The sequence below is a fragment of the Podarcis raffonei genome, chromosome 8 (assembly GCF_027172205.1).
Source record: "Podarcis raffonei isolate rPodRaf1 chromosome 8, rPodRaf1.pri, whole genome shotgun sequence".
NCBI lineage: Eukaryota > Metazoa > Chordata > Lepidosauria > Squamata > Lacertidae > Podarcis > Podarcis raffonei.
In genome coordinates this window covers 87,356,380-87,374,831 of record NC_070609.1, presented here as the reverse complement: position 1 = coordinate 87,374,831, position 18,452 = coordinate 87,356,380, and the positions used below count along the sequence as shown (strand labels likewise).

Sequence of the window (18,452 nt, the reverse complement as noted above, 5' to 3'; positions counted from 1 at the left end):
AGGAGGCCCTGATTGGTCCATCCGAGAGCGCCCGGGGGCGGGGCGTTGTGCGGAAAGGGGCGCGGCCTCCGCAGGACGTCATCGGGGCGCGACGGATTTGGCGGCGCGGGAGGCGGCGGCCTCTCTGGGAGCTGCGCTTGTCTGTCTGGCGCGGCTGCCGAGCGGCCTCCGCTACCCTTGAGGGCCGCCATGTCCTTGGCGCCGGTGCTGCGGGCTGGCAGGGCCCGCGCGGGACTCAGCTCGCTCAGGGTGGTGAGTAGGGAAGGGGGGGGGAAGGCTTCCCTTGTGGACCCGCCTTTTTCCCTCAGAGGAGCTCAAGGTGTCGCCCGCCCTTGGTTCTCCCTCTCCCACAACAACCCTAGTTCCAGTTACAGATAGGTAGCCGTGTTGGTCTGCCATAGTCAAAACAAAAAAATTTTTCCCTTCCAGTAGCACCTTAAAGACCAACTAAGTTAGTTCTTGGTATGAGCTTTCGTGTGCATGCACACTTCTTCAGATACACTGAAACAGAAGTTGCCAGATCCTTCTATATAGTGAGAAGGTGGGGAGGGGTATTACTCAGAAGGGTGGTGGGAATGGGTGATTGGCAGATAGCTGTGATGAGCCTGTTGACGACTCTTAACGACTGCAATAGGTCTTGCAGGAAAAAGCAAGGGGTGAGAAGGTGAAGAATGGCTTTGTCATGTATAATGAGATAAGAATCCAATGTCTTTGTTCAGACCAGGTCTCTCCATGGTTTTAAGTTTGGTAATGAGTTGCAATTCAGCAGCTTCTCTTTCCAGTCTATTTCTGAAATTCCTTTGTAGTAAAACAGCTACTTGGAGATCTTGTATAGAATGTCCTGGGAGATTGAAGTGTTCTCCTACTGGTTTCTCTGTCTTGTGATTCTTGATGTCCGATTTATGTCCGTTTATTCTTTGGCGTAAGGTTTGGCCTGTTTGTCCAATATAGAGAGCTGAAGGACACTGTTGGCATTTGATGGCATATACAATGTGAAGAAGTGTGCATGCACACGAAAGCTCATACCAAGAACTAACTTAGTTGGTCTTTAAGGTGCTACTGGAAGGAACAAATTTTTTTGTGTTGCCACAACAACCCTGTGAGGTAGGCTAGGCTGAGAGGCGGTGTCTGGCCCCCCAGGCCCCCACCCTGCGAGGTCGACGGGGAGGAAGGAAGGCGAGCAGGCCCACCTCGGGGTGGAATTGGGGCCGCATCGTTTTGGTCGACAGAAACCACTGTAGGAATTAATGGACTGGAAGCTGCCCCAATGTTCAGTTTTCTTACCTTTTTAAAACAGCGCTTTGCATATTGCTTGTTTTGCTTACTGTATTTATATACCGCCGCAAAGCGGTTTGGGTAAAGGTCGTTTCCAAACGTAAGCATCCATCTGGAGAGTTAACAGTAGATGGCAAACATTGTCACCCAAGAGGCATTTTCTGAGGGGGTTTCGGTGTTGAGGGGATTATGTTTTTCGTTTCAGGGAAGTAGTGCTTTTAGCTAAATGCAGATTTAGGGACTCACTTAATGAGCTTAAGACTCAAGCTTAAAAAACACACACGCATACCATGGAGTTGTAGGTTTGCATAGAAAAGTCATTAAGATGCCTCAGAGAAGGTTGCTAATATTGCAAGAAACCCTTGCTCTTTAATAATTGTCCTTTTTTAAATATGATATGGAGAGGGGGCAAAGTAGCTGTCAGCTTTGTAACTGATGTGAAATGTGACACTGATCTCTTGTGTGACAGAAACTTGAGATTTCTAGTTGGTACCAATGGTATTAGTTTGAAATATTCATGTCCTGCTTTATCTTGAGACAAAATAAATAATGTTTGCTGTTGTCTGAAGACAGTTTGGGGCCTCTGCAGGTTTCCTTTTCTCCTGCTGAGAAGACCCTGATCCTATGTAGCTCCTGTTGAACTTCAGCTAGTTCAGAACGTATCAGAACTTCAGCTATTGAAGAAGAACAGATAAGACAGTAGATAGGGGAGAAGGTGGCCTTTAGGGTGTCCAGAATCTATAGAAAATTTTGCCTATTAAGTAGTTGCTGGCAATATTTCAGTCATTGTATGATTGTTTGCATCCATCTTAATTTGTGAATGTGACGATTGGTGACATGCTGGTATTAATGGTGGAATCTATACATATATAAAAACAGTTTTGAAAATGCTTTTTTAAAAGTGTTTTTAGAAATACATTGAATTTTCCATAAGGCTCACCATTGCAGTCTTGTGTCACATTGTATATCACACTTAAAACGTTTTGTTTGCAGCTGTATAGCTGAGTCCAATGAAAGGAAGCTCAGTTAAAATCGGGGAGGGTTCTGTTCATTGAGCCAGTGTGATATTGTAGTTAGAGTATTGGACTAGGACCTGGGAGGCCAGGGATTAAATCCCCACTCAGCCTCATAGTTCAGTGGGTGTGACCCTGAGCCTAACCTACCCCATAGGGTTGTTTTACGAATTAAATGAGAAGCAGCAGAGCCAAGTATGCCACCTGGAGCTCCTTGAGGGGAAAAGTTGGGATGTAATTGCAATTAATAAACAATAAATAAATAATAGTGTTCTGTTGCATTTCTGGTGAAACTGGTATAAAGCTATCTAATGACGTCTAATGTTTCTTTTTGAAAAGTTCTGTCAGAGTTAGGTCAATACTGTGGTTTCCCCCCCAAAAAAAAAACAACCACCACCACATACACAGTATGGTTTTGTTGCATATAATGTTAATATGGCAGAACATTAAACCCCAAATATAGTTAATTCAATCTGATTTTTCCCTTCTAGGCAAGGCTTCATGTGAGTTCCCGGTGCAGCCTACGGTATAACTGGCTGGCATATTTTTTGGGAGAGAGAACTACTCCAAGGTTGAATGAATACAGCAAAGTCTTCACGGTGGATGGCAATCTACGAAGCGGCAAGGGCAAGCTTGCGCAGCAAGTAGCAGAGAAGCTAGGCATGTACTTCTGTATTGCTGTTGGAACTCACATATAATTTGTAACCTTTTGGGTAGTGGAATGCCCTCCTTGGGAGAGGCTTACCTAGTACAGTGGTACCTCGGATTACATACGCTTCAGGTTACATACGCTTCAGGTTACAGACTCTGCTAACCCAGAAATATTACTTCGGGTTAAGAACTTTGCTACAGGATGAGAACAGAAATCGTGCTTCGGCAGCAGCAGGAGGCCCCATTAGCTAAAGTGGTCCTTCAGGTTAAGAACAGTTTCAGGTTAAGAACAGACCTCCAGAACGAATTAAGTACTTAACCTGAAGTACTACTGTACCATTGTTACATATCTTTAGGTGGCAGACAAAAGCATTCCTCTTAAACTAGGTCTTTAGCTATTCAAGCGGAGGTGGGCGATTTTTTTTGCCCACCCACCCTGTTTCTATTTAATTTTTGTATTAGAGCTTTGGGTGTGAGTTTCTGTTGCTGTTTCTTTGGGAAGCAGCATAGAATATCTATGTATCAATGACAGCCCTCTTCACTCTGGTTGACTTTTGATGGCTGGCTCTGGCTTGGAGGGTTCATTTCATATAGGCCTATTGCCCAATTAACAAAACCATAGCAAACTAGTTACAAATTATATTTTCTGCATCAAATCTACATACGTTTGGAGACGAAGTGGAACTATTGCATCATTGCATTTATATTCCATCTTTTTCTCAAGGAGCTTAAGGTGCATAGTTCTTCCTCTCTTCATTTAACTCCCACAACAACCCTGTGAGGCAGTACCTGACCTACGTCACCTAGTGAGCTTCATGGCCAAGTGGGTATTTGACTCCTGTTCTCCCAGGCCCTAGTCTGATACTCTAACCATTGTACGACACTGCCTGTCTTTGTAAACAGCAAACCATCTTTGTTTATAAATGTGTGTCTATGTTTTGGCAAGTGCTGTCTCAGAAGAGATGTTCCCTAATATGTGATGGAGGAGGAGAAATGTCTTGTATGAGAAAGTACCTGTCATTCCTGTGGAATTTTGGTTGCTTATTTTAAGCATAATTAATAACTTGACGAATCTGTTGTTTATCAAAAACACTTTCTAAATTGACAAAAAAGATTTTTAATCAACTTCTAATAGCCTAGATAATGGGGTCTTAGTGTTATATTACACTTTGATCCACCCTGGTCCCTCAGGACATAAGGTGTATAAAATAAATAAATATACAGCAGTAGCCATCTGGAGAAGATGGGATTTGAGAAGACTGTTTTAAAGACAGAGACCTCCAGTTGTCTTGCATTGGTTCGCTTCTGAAAAGTGGGTTTGGAGTGGAACGTCGTTGAAGAGTGCTGTGTAGATAATGTAAAGAAAGTCCTTGCATGTGTATAGAGACGCAATTGAGCTTGTATTCTGGAGTGGCTTAAGATGAACATCAATATCTAGCTTTCCCTTTCAAATCTTTGATTGCTCTTTCCAGGTATGCGATACTTTCCAGAAGCAGATATTCATTATGTGGACAGAGTCACAGGAGATAGAACAATATTGGATTCAAAATTCAGCGGTAATTGTAGCCTGGAGAAATTTTACAGCAGTCCTAAACACCCAGATGGAAACTCATATCGGCTTCAAGCCTGGTTATTCAGTAACCGCCTCCTACAGTATGCTGATGCCCTGGAACACCTGCTGACCACAGGTAATGTAGTTCCTTTTGTTCCTAAATAAACTTACTAATTGAAATTTGGATTCTGTTCAGAGAAAATGTGGCAAAATGAAAACATAACTGGGAATACACAGAGCAGCAGCCAGCCATAGTTGGTTCTTCAGTCTTCTTCAACCTGGTGCCCTCCAGATGTTTTGGATTACAAGTCTCATTGACTGCAGGCTTCCTGGACATTGCAGATACCAGCTTGATGAAGACTAGAACGTTTTGAGAAGCGGTGCTTGTGCAATTGCAGCTTGCATGATTGAAGACAGGATGGTTGAAATTTAGGAAATTAAATGCACACATGTTTTTTGGGGGGTGAAAAAGAGCTTTTAAACTTTCTACCTTCCTTGCTGGGCTAGGCTTTCTTGGTGTGCGGGCTTTGGAAGCCTGGGGACAGCCCTGTGATATCTCATGAGAGCTCGGATGGCCCTGCAGAAGCACCCCAGAGCTAACACATTGAGCTGGCCTTGCCTGCTTAAAAGTTCTCTGCCTTGCTTGGTGGGCAAGCCCTGTTTGGTACACGTTTCCAGAAGAGTAAATAGGGTGGTTTGAGTACGCACATTTCTGCGAATATGTGCCACCCCCAGAACATAATTCCTGTAAAAGATCCAATTGTACTGTACTTCTTCAAAGGTATTTTGAACAAATATGATCTGGAGGGTTGAGTGGTTTGCCAAAGCAGAGCACTGCACTTTCTGCCAACTTTAAGATACAACTGCAGGTTCTTCCTGTGATTAGCAGACCTTGAACATGTGGGCTTTAGGATATGGTGGCAAGAAATTAATTATTGCATGCATAATACTGCTTTGCAAACTGGGAGAAAATCATAATAAGAAGCAGCGTTGAGGAGCACAAGCTTTAAATAAAGGTTGCCTAAATAAAAACCTAGCCTCGCTCTAAGCCCAAACTCCATAACTTGTGTGAATAATATGTGGTGGTGTTTCTCATATTGAAGTTGTGATTCCTGTTTAACTTCAGGGCAAGGAGTGGTTCTGGAGCGCTCCCCCTACAGTGACTTTGTGTTCTTGGAGGCGATGTATAAGCAGGGCTACATCCACAAGAGGTGTAAGTCATCGTTTGAATTTTTTATTTATTTAAAAGATTTATAACCCAGCCATCATCGGTACTGCTTTGGATTATGTGGGGCGAACAAACAAGGCCCAAATCCTGTTGGGAGAAGGTAGGACTGGAACAGGGGAGCCCAACTCTAAGGTCTCTCTCTCCACTTTTCTCCCAGACCTGAAACTTACCTCCCTCTGCTCTGCCCATGACCACTGTGGTATTTGTGTGTGTGTTGGGGGGGTTGTGATATAGCATCATCATGTAAGCAGAAGGAATTTACTGTTGGGTAGGAGTCTCTCCCAACCCTCCCTGGAGATTCAGGGAATTGATCTGGGATCCCCTCCCCCATTTTTTTTCAATTCATTATAAATCTTTTCCCAGAAGTCTTTCACCTTGGGACACGTCCACCACATGTGAAAAAAGTACCTTCTTTCTCTCTACATTTCCAACATGTATTATCATTCATGTGGTAGATCTTTGCCAATTTTACTGGGGTTAAGTACCATCTATACATCATTTTCATGATATTTTCTTTTAATACAGTACATGCAGTAAATTTAACCCCTTTCTTCCATAACCTTTCCCAATCTTCCAACATTATATTATGTCCAACATCTCTTGCCCAGTCAGTCATTACCCATTTAACTTGTTCTTCCTTTGTATGCCACTCCAGCAACAAACTATACATTTTAGACAAATTCTTAACTTTAGTATCTAACAACTCCGTTTCCAATTTGGTTTTTTCCGTTGCAAAACCATTTTTCTTATCAAGCTTATACAATTCATTAATTTGATAATATTGTAACCAATCCACTTTGTCTTTAATTTGATCAAATGGTTTTAATTTAAATCCTTCATTATCTTCCAACAGTAAATCCGAATATCTCAACCATTTGTTTTCCATATTTAACTTTTTCTGGGCCTTTGTTTCCATTGGGAATATCCACCTGGGAGTTTTCCTTTCTAGGAGATCTTTGTACCTAATCCATACATTATATAGCGCAATCTGGGACTTTTTACTTGCAAGGCAGACACACTATGACCTCTGAGCTAGGCAATGAGGGAGCTCCTTGGCTTGTCCTTGTACAAAGAGTTGCTGTGTTCTTGGTGTGTGCTGATCTAACCACAGAGCTTCCTGGCTCTTGGGAAGGAGAATAAGGGAGCAGAGATAGTTGCAGCAGGAGGAAGGGGACTTGCTGGGTCATCTGCAAGCGTTTTTTAATTTTTTGACTCTCCAAAGGTGGTCTCACAGGCACAATGTGATACAGTGGTACATTTCAGTACGCATCTGCTACAGAGTGGTTTGAATAGCTGGTGTAAAACTTTCCATTTTCTCTGCCTGAAACAAGATGTGCCTTTAGCTGACGAAAGCATTCTCTTGCTGGCTTTCTTTCTAGGCGTGGAGCACTACGATACAATGAAGGATCTTAGTCTTTCTGATTTCTTGCCCCCTCACCTGACCATTTATATTGACGTACCTGTCTCAGAAGTAATGAAAAGGATTGAAGAGAGAGGCAAGGTATGCTTGGTTTGGGCGGGCGAATAATATTGTGTTCATTAAGTCTGCAACTTATACACATTTAACTTGTGCACATTCAGCTTTATCACCTTGGCAAAATAACAAATAAGGGAGGTGGAAAGCAAGAGAGTGTACGGGGGGGGGGGAGACTCAGGCCATCCCACTGACCATTGAACCCAGTGTGTTTTGACTACATGTGATTTTGGCTTTAGGTGTGATCCCAGGGTTGTAACCCCCACGTGAGTTGCGGGCTTAGTGTATTAGTCTGACAAAGAGTGCTTCTTCTCCAGAAGTGTAGTGCCGGGGTTGTTTTTCTACTGACAAATCACTTTAGGGTGTGGAAGACTGTCCTCATAGGTATATAGTACGTTTTAACTCTGCGAGTCGGCTTGCTTCCTTATTTATATAACGCATTTTTGCCAACCTCTTGAGCTGAAAAGGCTTGCAGTGTGGTTTACAGAAGGCGATAAAACAAGGCAGTCCATGCCTTATAATTAAAACATACAAGGCAAAAGGAAAAGGGGATGAGGAGGGAAGAGGAAAACAAGCAAACCCAGACACTGATTGTTAAAGCTGCATGGTTTCTTCTTACAATGGCCAGGTGGAATGGGAACATTTCAGGGTTGGGGAGAGGAGCTGATCTCAGCTGAGTGGAAGGAATGAGTGGTTCCACTTCCATCTCCTCCTGCTCTAGCAGAGCGGGGAGAACCATGTATGCCGCCTTGAGTGCCTTGGAGGAAACGGTGAGGTAGGAAAGCAATAAAGAAATAATAATGTTACAGAAGCGTCTTGTGGTGTGACTTTTCGTCCCTCCCCTACTGGTATTACTAAAGGGCAAGAGGGAAAGACCTTCCTGGACAAGTGCATCTTCTGACTTTGAACAGCACTGCGTTGGTACAAATAATTCTGAAGCCTCTCCGGAATTTCTAGATGTTATAATAAAGGTGATAGTTAAATGACTTCAGCTGGTCAAATGAATAAAGCAGCAGTAGCTTCAGTCACATTGAGTTTGAATGTGTGATTTATTTATTTTTAAAGCCGTATGAAAAGAAAGTATCACCTGCATATCTTCAGAGCATTGAAGATGGCTACAAGAAATCTTTCCTGCCTCAGATAAGGTTAGTACGTTTTAACACAAAACAAGCACCGTTTAGTAAAACTGCTTGTACATCAGCAGCTTTGTGTCATACTGTTTTTAATGTGCGATTGGCCTTAGAAATTACAGGGCAAATCTCAGCTTTGCTCTCTGCCAAGGAACTGAAAGAACTGAAAGAAAAGAACTGGATGGTGCTTCCCTCTTGGGTGTTTCCATTCATAGGCTGATCTGTCTTAACCCTCTTTGCTCTTTTTTTCTCTGCCTTGTGCCACCCTTTCCAGGTTCACATCTGGCTGCACTCTTTTTGCCCCATTTCAATTTGTTTCTGGACTTCCACTCCCACATCTTCAGGTGTGGCCTGTCCTAGTTGGTTCTTCATCTACACTTCATTTGTTTTTGCCCCCTTCTTGTCCTGTCCAAAACTACATCTTCTTAATTTTGCTTTCCAAACAACTCAATTTACTCATTCTTTCCTGCCACATTATTTCAGACACTTCCAGTTTATATAAATTACCTTTGAAGAAATTAACTTAATTACTTCTTTTTTAAAAAATTCTGTTTTGCTGCACCTCTCTGTTTCTGCTCTGAATCCTCTTAACTCCTGTACTTGCTTAACTTAATCCATTTCAATATGGGATTTCTTACTTTTAACTAATATTTTGTTTCTTGTATGTTTTTAGGCTATCGTTCTGCAAGTTGGAATTTATTTAATAAAACAATTTATATCTCGCCTTTCTGTGCTATCGAAAACATTCAAGGCATATTTAGTTCTTCTTGATTCCTGCATTGCAGGGGGTTGGACTAGATGACCCCTGGGTCCCTTCCAACTCTACAGTTCTATTTACAATACAAGTGTATTTAAAAATGGGGCATCAGTGTTTTTAGGGGGCTAACCAGGTTGGGATAGGTGGGATAGCAGGCTTGTTGGGTTTTGAATGTCTTATGTAGATTTTTCAATTTCGTTGTTCTGTATGGGACAATGACAATAAAGATTATCGCATTGTATCGTATGATTTTGTAGCTTTCCCCTTCCTTATTTATTTATTTATTTCTTATAAGAATGTTTATGTACCGCTACGTCATAAAAAAATATATCGCAGCAGTTAAACATAAAGCCATACAATAAAAGTCATAAAGAAGTTAAAAACAGACATCAGTTAACCATTGTGGAGGGATGTGTTCTTAATTGCCTGCACAGGCCTGGCAGAATAGAAAAGTTTTCAACAGGCATTTAAAAGTTGGCACAGAAGGTACTTGCTGAATCTCTAGTGGCAGGGCATTCCACAGGACTGGGCCAATGACACTTGTTGTCAAACGAGCCTCTCCAAAATCTGCGATTACAGCTGTATCTCTCTGCCGCTGCTGCTGCCGCGCTCCACCCTACCCTCTCCCAAGCATGTCGTCGTTGAAAGGTTGTTGTGTTACCCCAGATATGTCCTGCTGCCCCTCCAGAATCGATTCTCATCTCTCCTGCAGCTCTGGGATATGGCACATTCTGTGTGCAACTCCATGACATACATGCAGTATGTGATTTGGGGGTTGCCTCTTGTTTCCCGAGACCATATAACACTGGTCCTGAAAGATCTTCATTGGCTCCCAGTACGTTTCCGAGCACAATTAAAAGTGATGGTGCTGACCTCTAAAGCCCTAAACAGCCTCGGTCCTATATACCTGAAGGAGTGTCTCCACCCCTATCATCCAGCTGAGGTCCAGCGCCGAGGGCCTTCTGGTGGTTCCCTTGCTGCGAGAAGTGAGGTTACAGGGAACCAGGCAGAGGGCCTTCTCGGCAGTGGCGCCTGCCCTGTGGAATGCCCTCCCAGCAGATGTCAAGGCAATAAAGAACTTTTACTTTTAAAAGACAACTGAAGGCGGCCCTGTTTAGGGAAGTTTTTAATGTCTGATTCTGTATTGTTTTTAATATTCAGTTGGGAGCTGTCCAGAGTGCCTGGGGAAACCCAGCCAGATGGGTGGGGTATAAATAATAAATTATTATTACTATTACTATTATTTTCCTCCATATCAAATAAAGTGATTCAGTGTTACCTTGTTTCCTTCTAGTGAGACTTCTGAGGTCTTGCAGTACACCACAAGCGAGGCTGAACACGTGGAAAAAGTAAGTTGCCATGAGCTGTCTCTCTCTTTGTGTGACCTCTTTTGCAGGATCCCTTCCATTGCTCTCATGGTGGTGGAAACTGCTTGTGTGTTTACTGTCCATCTTTCCAGCTTTCCTTTGTCAGGTTCAGGAACGATGAAAAAAAGTGGGCATGTTCAGAGAAGTGCAACTAGACCAGCAGAACATGTTGTTTCCAACACCCCCTGCCTGCTCGTTCTAGCCAGTGCGGGTGTGTGTTTGTGATATTTCTCCTTTATTCCATTGTATTTCCTCCCTCTTGGTTTCTGTGGAAGTGGGAGTGAACTAACTGCATCAGCTGGAAGCTGACAGGTCTTTGTGCAGCAAGCCTTTCAAGTAGGGAATTTCCCAGTCTGCATCTATATCAGAATTGGTTTTGAGATGTGCTTATTGTTTTATCGATCTGTCAGGGATTCTTTAGCTGTGATTCCTGCATTACAGGGGTTGGATTAGATGACCCTTGGGGTTCCTTCCAGCTCTACAGTTCTATGATTTTAAGAAAAGCAATATGGCTGTCCCTGGGGCAAGGGTTGCATTACGTTTACAAAAGGCCTTGAATTCTTGGTGTGTTTTATCACACATGCACCTTCACCTCTTGAGAGCAAGTGGTGTAGTGGTTAAGAGCGGTGGACTCGTAATCTGTTGAACCGGGTTCGCTTCCCCGCTCCTCCACATGCAGCTGCTGGGTGATCTTGGGCTAGTCACACTTCTCTGAAGTTTCTCAGCCTCACTCACCTCACAGAGTGTTTGTTGTGGGGGAGGAAGGGAAAGGAGATTGTTAGCCACTTTGAGACTCCTTCAGGTAGTGAGAAAGCGGGATATCAAATCCAAACTCTTCTTCTTCTTCTCCTGGAGTATTGGGGGAGCTGCGGGAAGTAGGTGGCAAGAATTTGTCCCTTCAACTTCCAGTGAGGTTCAGAGGAGAGTGTTCTTTCCCCTGCAAGTGATCAAAGGGAGAGCTCCTGGCTGAATGGCAGAACACCGCTTTTGCATGCTGAAGTTCTCAGATGGCTTCCTTGGTGATACTGCAGTGGTGTCTATGCTATGAAGTTATTAATATTGTGCTTTATTATTTTTCTGTGTGTGTGATGCTGAACTGTTAGCCACTTTGTGTTCCCACTGGGAAGGTAGGCAAATCACAGTATGATTGTGTCTTGTGGTGGGGGCATTACATTCCAGGGATGGCACATAGACGCAAAAACGTGTATATCTGAACCACTCCCTTGGAACTGCCCCCTACACAGACCATCCTTACCTTCCAAGCAAGGCAGAGATTTGATTGTACTGTAAACCAAAATATTGGGGGGGGGGTGAGTTACAGGATATTGGCTTGCTGGGAACAGCATTTCCTTTCTAATCACCTTGCCTGAACTCTGCACTTAATGGAGTTCCTTGTTGCAGATTTTAGACCAGGCATCCCCAACCTTCGGCCCTCCAGATGTTTTGGACTACAATTCCCATCATCCCTGACTGCTGGTCCTGCTAGCTAGGGATCATGGGGGTTGTAGGCCAAAACATCTGGAGGGCTGCAGGTTGGGTGTGCCTGTTTTAGACTTTCCACCACATTTCATTCCAGTTCATTCTCCAGGTTAAGCTGATTTTTAAAAACCCATTTAACTCCGTACTTTAACGTCTGTGGTGCAGCATATACCCCTTGGTCATCTTGGCCTTGCAGCCTTGTGTTGGCAAAGAAGCTCAGATGTCCTTGTGGAGAGCTGGCTGGTTGCATTGATGCTAATCCTTTTCTCTTGGCAGGTAATAGAAGATATTGAGTACCTGAAGTTCAACAAGGGACCTTGGCCCGAACAGGACGACGTCTCTTTTCATCACTTGAGGGTTCTGTAAGGATGGACTTTCTAACTAGTCTCCTTTCATGTTGCATCTCTTTCTACAGAAGCATCTCAGAGCCGCCTCCTGCTGCAGAGCGTGGCACAGCTTTAATGTTTCAGAATTGAATACATACAGCAGTGTTTCCTATATATTGGATTATCTCCCCCCCCCCCAATGCAAAATTACAACAAAAATTACAAACATAAAATCCAAAAGAAGAAGAAGAAACCCAAAACAAAACCACACCTACAAAGAAAACCATACCATCATAATAATCTTTACGTACATATTGACTTCCTCTGTTTTGAGACCTCAAAATTTTTAATCTTTCTGAATTGTTGTGTCTAATGTAAATTATCTCTATCTTTATACCTTTTGCACCGTTTTTCAATTTCTTTAACTCTGCAAAGCTTCATTCGTTACATACCGATATACTTACTCCAGAACAATGTTTTTTCTTATATTCTTTAACACAATCCCATTCTTTTGCTAATTTTTGGTCTGATTGTCCCCTTAAGAATGCTGTGAATCTTGCCAAATTTATATATTCACAAAGTTTAATTTGCCATTCTTTTATTGATGGGATTCCCCCCCCCCTCTTTCCAGTTTTTTGCTATGAGCATCCTGGCAGCTGTTGTTGCATAGAGGAATACTTTCCTTTGATTGCCATGAATATCATTTGTAATTGTGCCTAAAAGGAATGCCGCCTGTTTTTTTACTAAAAGTTATTTTAAACATCTTTTTGATTTCTTCATATATTTGATTTCTTCATTCCAAAATTTATTAATAGGTTGGCATTCCCACCACATGTGAAACATTGTTCCTATTTCTTTCTTGCATCTCCAACAGGTATTTGATTTTGATTTATAAATTTTTGCCAATTGGATTATCTAGGCATACTCTTGATAGATTTTTATTTTTTTATCTAGGATTGAAGTTGGAGGTGCTTCACAGTGGGGATTGCCTTCCCCTCAGGGGGATGCTAACCCTGGTTTTTTATGCCCTCTGATTAGCGGCCAAGAGCAGTGACTTGCAGAGGCGCAGTGGGCCTTTCCTATGGACAGTACAGCTGCATTTCTGTGCCCTAGTTAATGGGCCACTGATTTGCTAGGTAGAGATGCCCACCCTGTGCAGAGGCAAAGCAGAGTAGTGACTCATGCAGAGAGGCAGCAAGCACCCTTTGAAGCTGGTACTTACCGTATTTTTTGCACCATAACACTCACTTTTTTCCTCCTAAAAAGTAAGGGGAAATGTCTGTGCGTGTTATGGAGGGAATGCCTACGGGTGGCATGCCTGCGGATTTTCCTCCTCTAAAAACTATGTGCGTGTTATGGTCGGGTGCGTGTTATAGAGCGAAAAATACGGTAATTCAAGCCGAGGAAGAAGAAAAGCTGTCTTTCTATCCCCCTCTGTGGAACTCTGCCCTGCTTTTGGGTGAGTGGGTGGGTGGTAAACTCTGATGTTGATAGATTGAAAGGAGCACCTGTCATTTTTTTCTTGCTCCCCCCCCCCCCCCAGTGTGAATCACAAAAGCTGCTGCCTTTTCAGTAAGCATAACCAGGTCGCTGTTGTTATTTTTTGCATGTTAGGGCACAGGACAAGTACAATGTGATCCTTCCTACTACTCTCCCTTTCTACATACCTGAAATCACAGTGGGAGGCCTCGATGCTGACAAAGCATTTGCTGAATACAAGGAGGTAAGAGGAGAACATTCAGTGGTGGTACAGTAAAATGTAATTTTGGAAGGTGGCAGAAGAGGAACTCCCAAGAGACATCCTGCATATTTAAGGTTTAAGGTCCAGCACGCTGGTACTTTTTCATGGTGATGGGCTGTGAACCTTCGTCACTGTTCTTTTGGTTTTATGCTCGGATACTTCAGGTGCCTTGTACATATTTAGCAATTTTTAAAATGAGGTTATTTGATCCTCAAACAGCTCACCTTTTAGATCTGTAGTCTGAGAGAGGTGGTATTTTGCACACAAAAAATGTACAATTGGAAAAATTGGAAAAGTGGTATAATACCGACAAAAACAGAGTGGCTTGCCAAATTGTTGGAGTATTACAATATATCCAAAGCAAAGGGAGAAATCGGAAGGATCTCAAAAGAGAAGATAGACAAGGACTGGAAGGTGTTTAAAGGATATTTGCAAAATCATATTGAAAAATCAGAACTCCTGTTAGAATAAACAAGTTCCGTTATAAATACTGAAATACTAAATAAGATGGATAACAATGTGTAACAGAAAAAGAAGTAGAAAGTTGGTTTAAAAGTGTGTGAAAGAAAGTAATAGAAGTGGAAAGAAATTGCAATTGAGTCTAACACAAGGGTGGAGTGAGGGATGGTGGTGGGAAAAGTATGTGTGGGATTGAGTGTGGGTATGTATATTTTTAAGGATTGTATAAAACGTATGTTTGTTTGTATATTCGTAATATGTATTAATGTTGAATTATTTTAATGGAATAAATGTAAAAATTACTTTTTAAAAATGTACACTGTTATAAAAAATAACTTGTGCCCAATTCCCCCCCCCCCGAATTCTGAAACTTGCAGTTTTCTTAAAAAAGAATTCTCTGGAGATCTGCAGCTGCAGTTCTTCATATAGCACTTAAACTTTGGCTCTCCCACAGGAGGCAGTGATGGCCACCAACTTAGATGGCTTTAAAAGAGGATTAGAGAATTTTCTGAAGGAAAGGACTGTTGATGGCTTACTAGCTATGCTCTGCCTCCACAGTCGGAGACAACAATGCTTCAGAATGCCAGTTGCTGGGAACCACAGGAGGAGAGAGGGCTTTCATTCTCAGATCCTGCTTGCAGGCTTCCCATAGAGGCATCTGACTGACCACCGTGAAAACAGGAAGCTGGACTAGATGGGCCATTGGCCTTATCCAGTAGCCAGGCTCTTCTAATGTTCTTATGAGAGAATCAGAGAGGAGAGGGAATGGCTATCAGTCCATTATAAGTCTGTGGGGTCAGTGTGTTCCACAGCTTGCTAAAAAACCCTATGTTGAAAAACTGTGTTCAGTTCTGGTTGCCATCCCCCAGAGGGCTCAGAAAGGGCAACCAAAATATCATGAAGCTGAAACAACTCCCTATGAAGGATGGCTACCACCTCATGCCCACGTGGTCAGGCTTTTTCCAAGGAGAAAGGAACATTTTATTATGACAACACAATTAAGAAGTACGTGTGTGTTTGTGTGTGTGTGTAAGTGAGATGAGAACATGGCAAGAGGTGTATAAAAGCATGCATATTATAGAGAAAGTGGAATGAGAGCAGCTTTCTCTGCCTCCCATATAATGCTAGAACCTAATGGGGTCATAAGGGACGCGGGTGGCGCTGTGGGTTAAACCACAGAGCCTAGGGCTTGCCGATCAGAAGGTCGGTGGTTGGAATCCTCGCAACGGGGTGAGCTCCCATTGCTCAGTCCCTGCTCCTGCCCACCTAGCAGTTCGCAAGCACATCAAAGTGCAAGTAGATAAATAGGTACCGCTCCGGCGGGAAGGTAAACGGCATTTCCGTGCACTGCTCTGGTTTGCCAGAAGCGGCTTAGTCATGCTGGCCACATGACCCGGAAGCTGTACGCCGGCTCCCTCAGCCAGTAAAGCGAGATGAGCGCCGCAACCCCAGAGTCGGCCAGCACTGGACCTAATGGTCAGGGTCCCTTTACCTTAATGGGGTCATGCGGTGAAGCTAAACATTGGAGAAGCCGAAGGAAGGACTTTTTTATGCTGTGCTGCCGCTGTGGAATTGGCTCTCATAAGATGTCGTGGCAGCCACCGCCTTTGAAAAGGGAATTGTTTATGGCTATGAGCCACAGCGACAATATTCTTCTCCCTGTTTTCCTGGAGTCGTTATGCCTCTGAATGTCACTTGTCGGGAATCTAAAGTTAGGGAGAAAACTGCTGTGGCACTCAGGTCTGCCTTCCCATAGCCACCTGGCTAGCCACAGTGGGAACAGGATGCTTTGGCCTGATCCAGCAGGCCTGCTCTTATATTTTCAGGGGAGTGATGACAAGAGTGAAGCTGTGCCCTTATCCTCATGGATCTTCTGTGCTTTCTACTGCAGCTTCCTGGACGTAAATACGAACAAGGCTACAACGCTGAGGCTGGTGACAAATGGATCTGGCTGAAATAATGGGTTGGTGGAGCTCCTGTTTATCAGCCTGCCTTTTGTGGGTGATGCCTGAAGCTGGACCGACACGACCAGGTCATTGTCGAATGACCTTGAAAAGAACGAAGTCTAAATCGCCTTCCATGCAAAGTAATTCTCAACTGAATCCCATTAGGAAGACTGATAAGTGATTGGCATGGCAGGTAGGCATGGCCCCGGGAATGTGGTCTTACCATCACAATGGTGGCTGGTCCAGGAGCTTGGCTGGATTTGGATGAAATAAAACCCTTTACTCGAGCTATTTTCTTAGTGAGCATTTTTCTTCGCACAGCACATAGTTAAACTATGGAACTCGCTCCCGCAGGAAGCGGTGTTGGCTGCCAACTTGGAAGGCTTTAAACGAGAATTAGACACATTCACGGAGCAGAGGGCTATCGATGGCAGCCAGCCACAGTGCCTGCATAGTCGGAGGCAGCAATGCTTCTGAATTCCAGCTGGTGGAAGCCACAGGAGGGGGAAATGTGATTGTGTTTGAATCCTGCTTGCAAGTTTCCCAATAGGGGCATCTGGTTGGCCACTGTGAGCACAGGGTGCTGGACTAGATGGGTCCTCGGCCTGATCCAGCAGCTTCTTCTGTGTTCTTTCAGCAGGTTGTATGTGCAGTTACCTGAAGGCCCAGTCTGGCTCAGAGGAAGAATAATGTGCGGTCTCAGAGTAGATTGCTAAATTTCTCTTCCAGTGCCTGTGGTCTGTCATCTTAGAAGTGGCTGGGCAGTGTCTTTTTTTTTTTTTTAGGAGGAACGTGCCAGGGAGGGCTTGAAAAGTGACCAGTTCCCTCTATCCTCATCCAAACGTGAAAGCAAACTCCAGAGCTCTTTCTCCTGCATTGGTTACTTCCAGACTGGAATGCTGCAATGCCCTCTGTGTGGGGCTTCCCTTGCGCTTGATCTGGAAGCTGTAGGTAGTGCAGAATGCTGCAGCACGATTGCTGACAGAATGAGGCCTTGTCAGCATAGAACACCTTTGCTCAGAGATTTGCACTACTTGCAAGATCACCTTACCAAATAGACACCCACTCGATTGCTTCGATTGGCAGAACTGGCACTGTTACAGGTTCCATATAATACTCATTTTGTATTTGTAAGAAATTTATTTTTTAGTGTGGCAGCGGCTACACTCTGGGATTCCCTGCCATTTGATATCAGGCAGGTGCTTCTACTGTACTCTTTCTGGTTCTGTGCACAGAAGATTTAGACAAGGCTACCCAGACATGTAGAATATTGCTATACGTTTTAATCTGTTTTCAATTTATTGTTTTGCTTTAGGGTTTTTAGCATTTTTACTAGTGATTTTATTGTTTCATTCTGTTTGTAAATCACTTTGAGGTTTTGTTTTTAATGATCAAACGGTGCATAGATTTTATGAAATAATAAACAGAGGAGAGGCTAGAAAGGATTTAACAGTGTGGTGCAGCTCATACATCAGTCCTGACAAACAAATAACAAAGCAAGGACAAGACCTTTTTGAATAAAGCCACTTCACATTTAATTAAAAGGGGGTGGGGGTTAGAGAGGAAATCATTTTCACACAGATTCTTGACATCAGCCAAAGTGGGTGATGGACTAGGGGTAGGCCGCTCTTCGCACTAGGAGGTCCTTATTTATAGATATGCTCACAGAATAGCAGTGAAAAGCAAGTAGAGGCCGGTGACTTCTAATAAATTACATTCTTTACATTTGCACAAAGTGGAGTGGCCAGGAGGGGGGAAATGTAAGGGGGGGGGCAGCATGGCAGGGGCTGTGTGGAGGGAAAAGGTGTGAGCTGAACACTGGGCTCCTGAGCCAGGAAAGGCAGTTTCTCCCACAGCCCTGGGGAATGGCTCATTGGGCAGTCTTGGTGGCTGGATTTCAGGGCCAGGGTGCTGTCCTGCTGCTTCCCAGATATTTGGGGCTCCCTTGAGCTCCAGCCAGCACGCTGGGTTGGTGGGAGCTGCCATCAAAAGCAGTTGGAAGGCGCCAGGTGGAGGGAAAGCACCTCTCTCATCATCTTCCTGACTCAAAAGAT

The 18,452-nt window shown here is 43.6% G+C and overlaps 1 protein-coding gene across 1 annotated transcript; it reads left to right on the top strand.

Moving 5' to 3' along the window:
• Window positions 1-89: 89 nt before the first annotated feature.
• On the top strand, window positions 90-16,685 carry NDUFA10 (NADH:ubiquinone oxidoreductase subunit A10). The gene is made up of 10 exons (XM_053401334.1): window positions 90-252; window positions 2,780-2,948; window positions 4,412-4,627; window positions 5,618-5,704; window positions 7,099-7,220; window positions 8,259-8,338; window positions 10,375-10,429; window positions 12,203-12,288; window positions 13,867-13,975; window positions 16,344-16,685. The coding sequence occupies exons 1-10, from the start codon at window positions 190-192 to the stop codon at window positions 16,410-16,412; spliced, it is 1,056 nt and encodes a 351-aa protein (XP_053257309.1). The 5' UTR covers window positions 90-189; the 3' UTR covers window positions 16,413-16,685.
• Window positions 16,686-18,452: the final 1,767 nt, after the last annotated feature.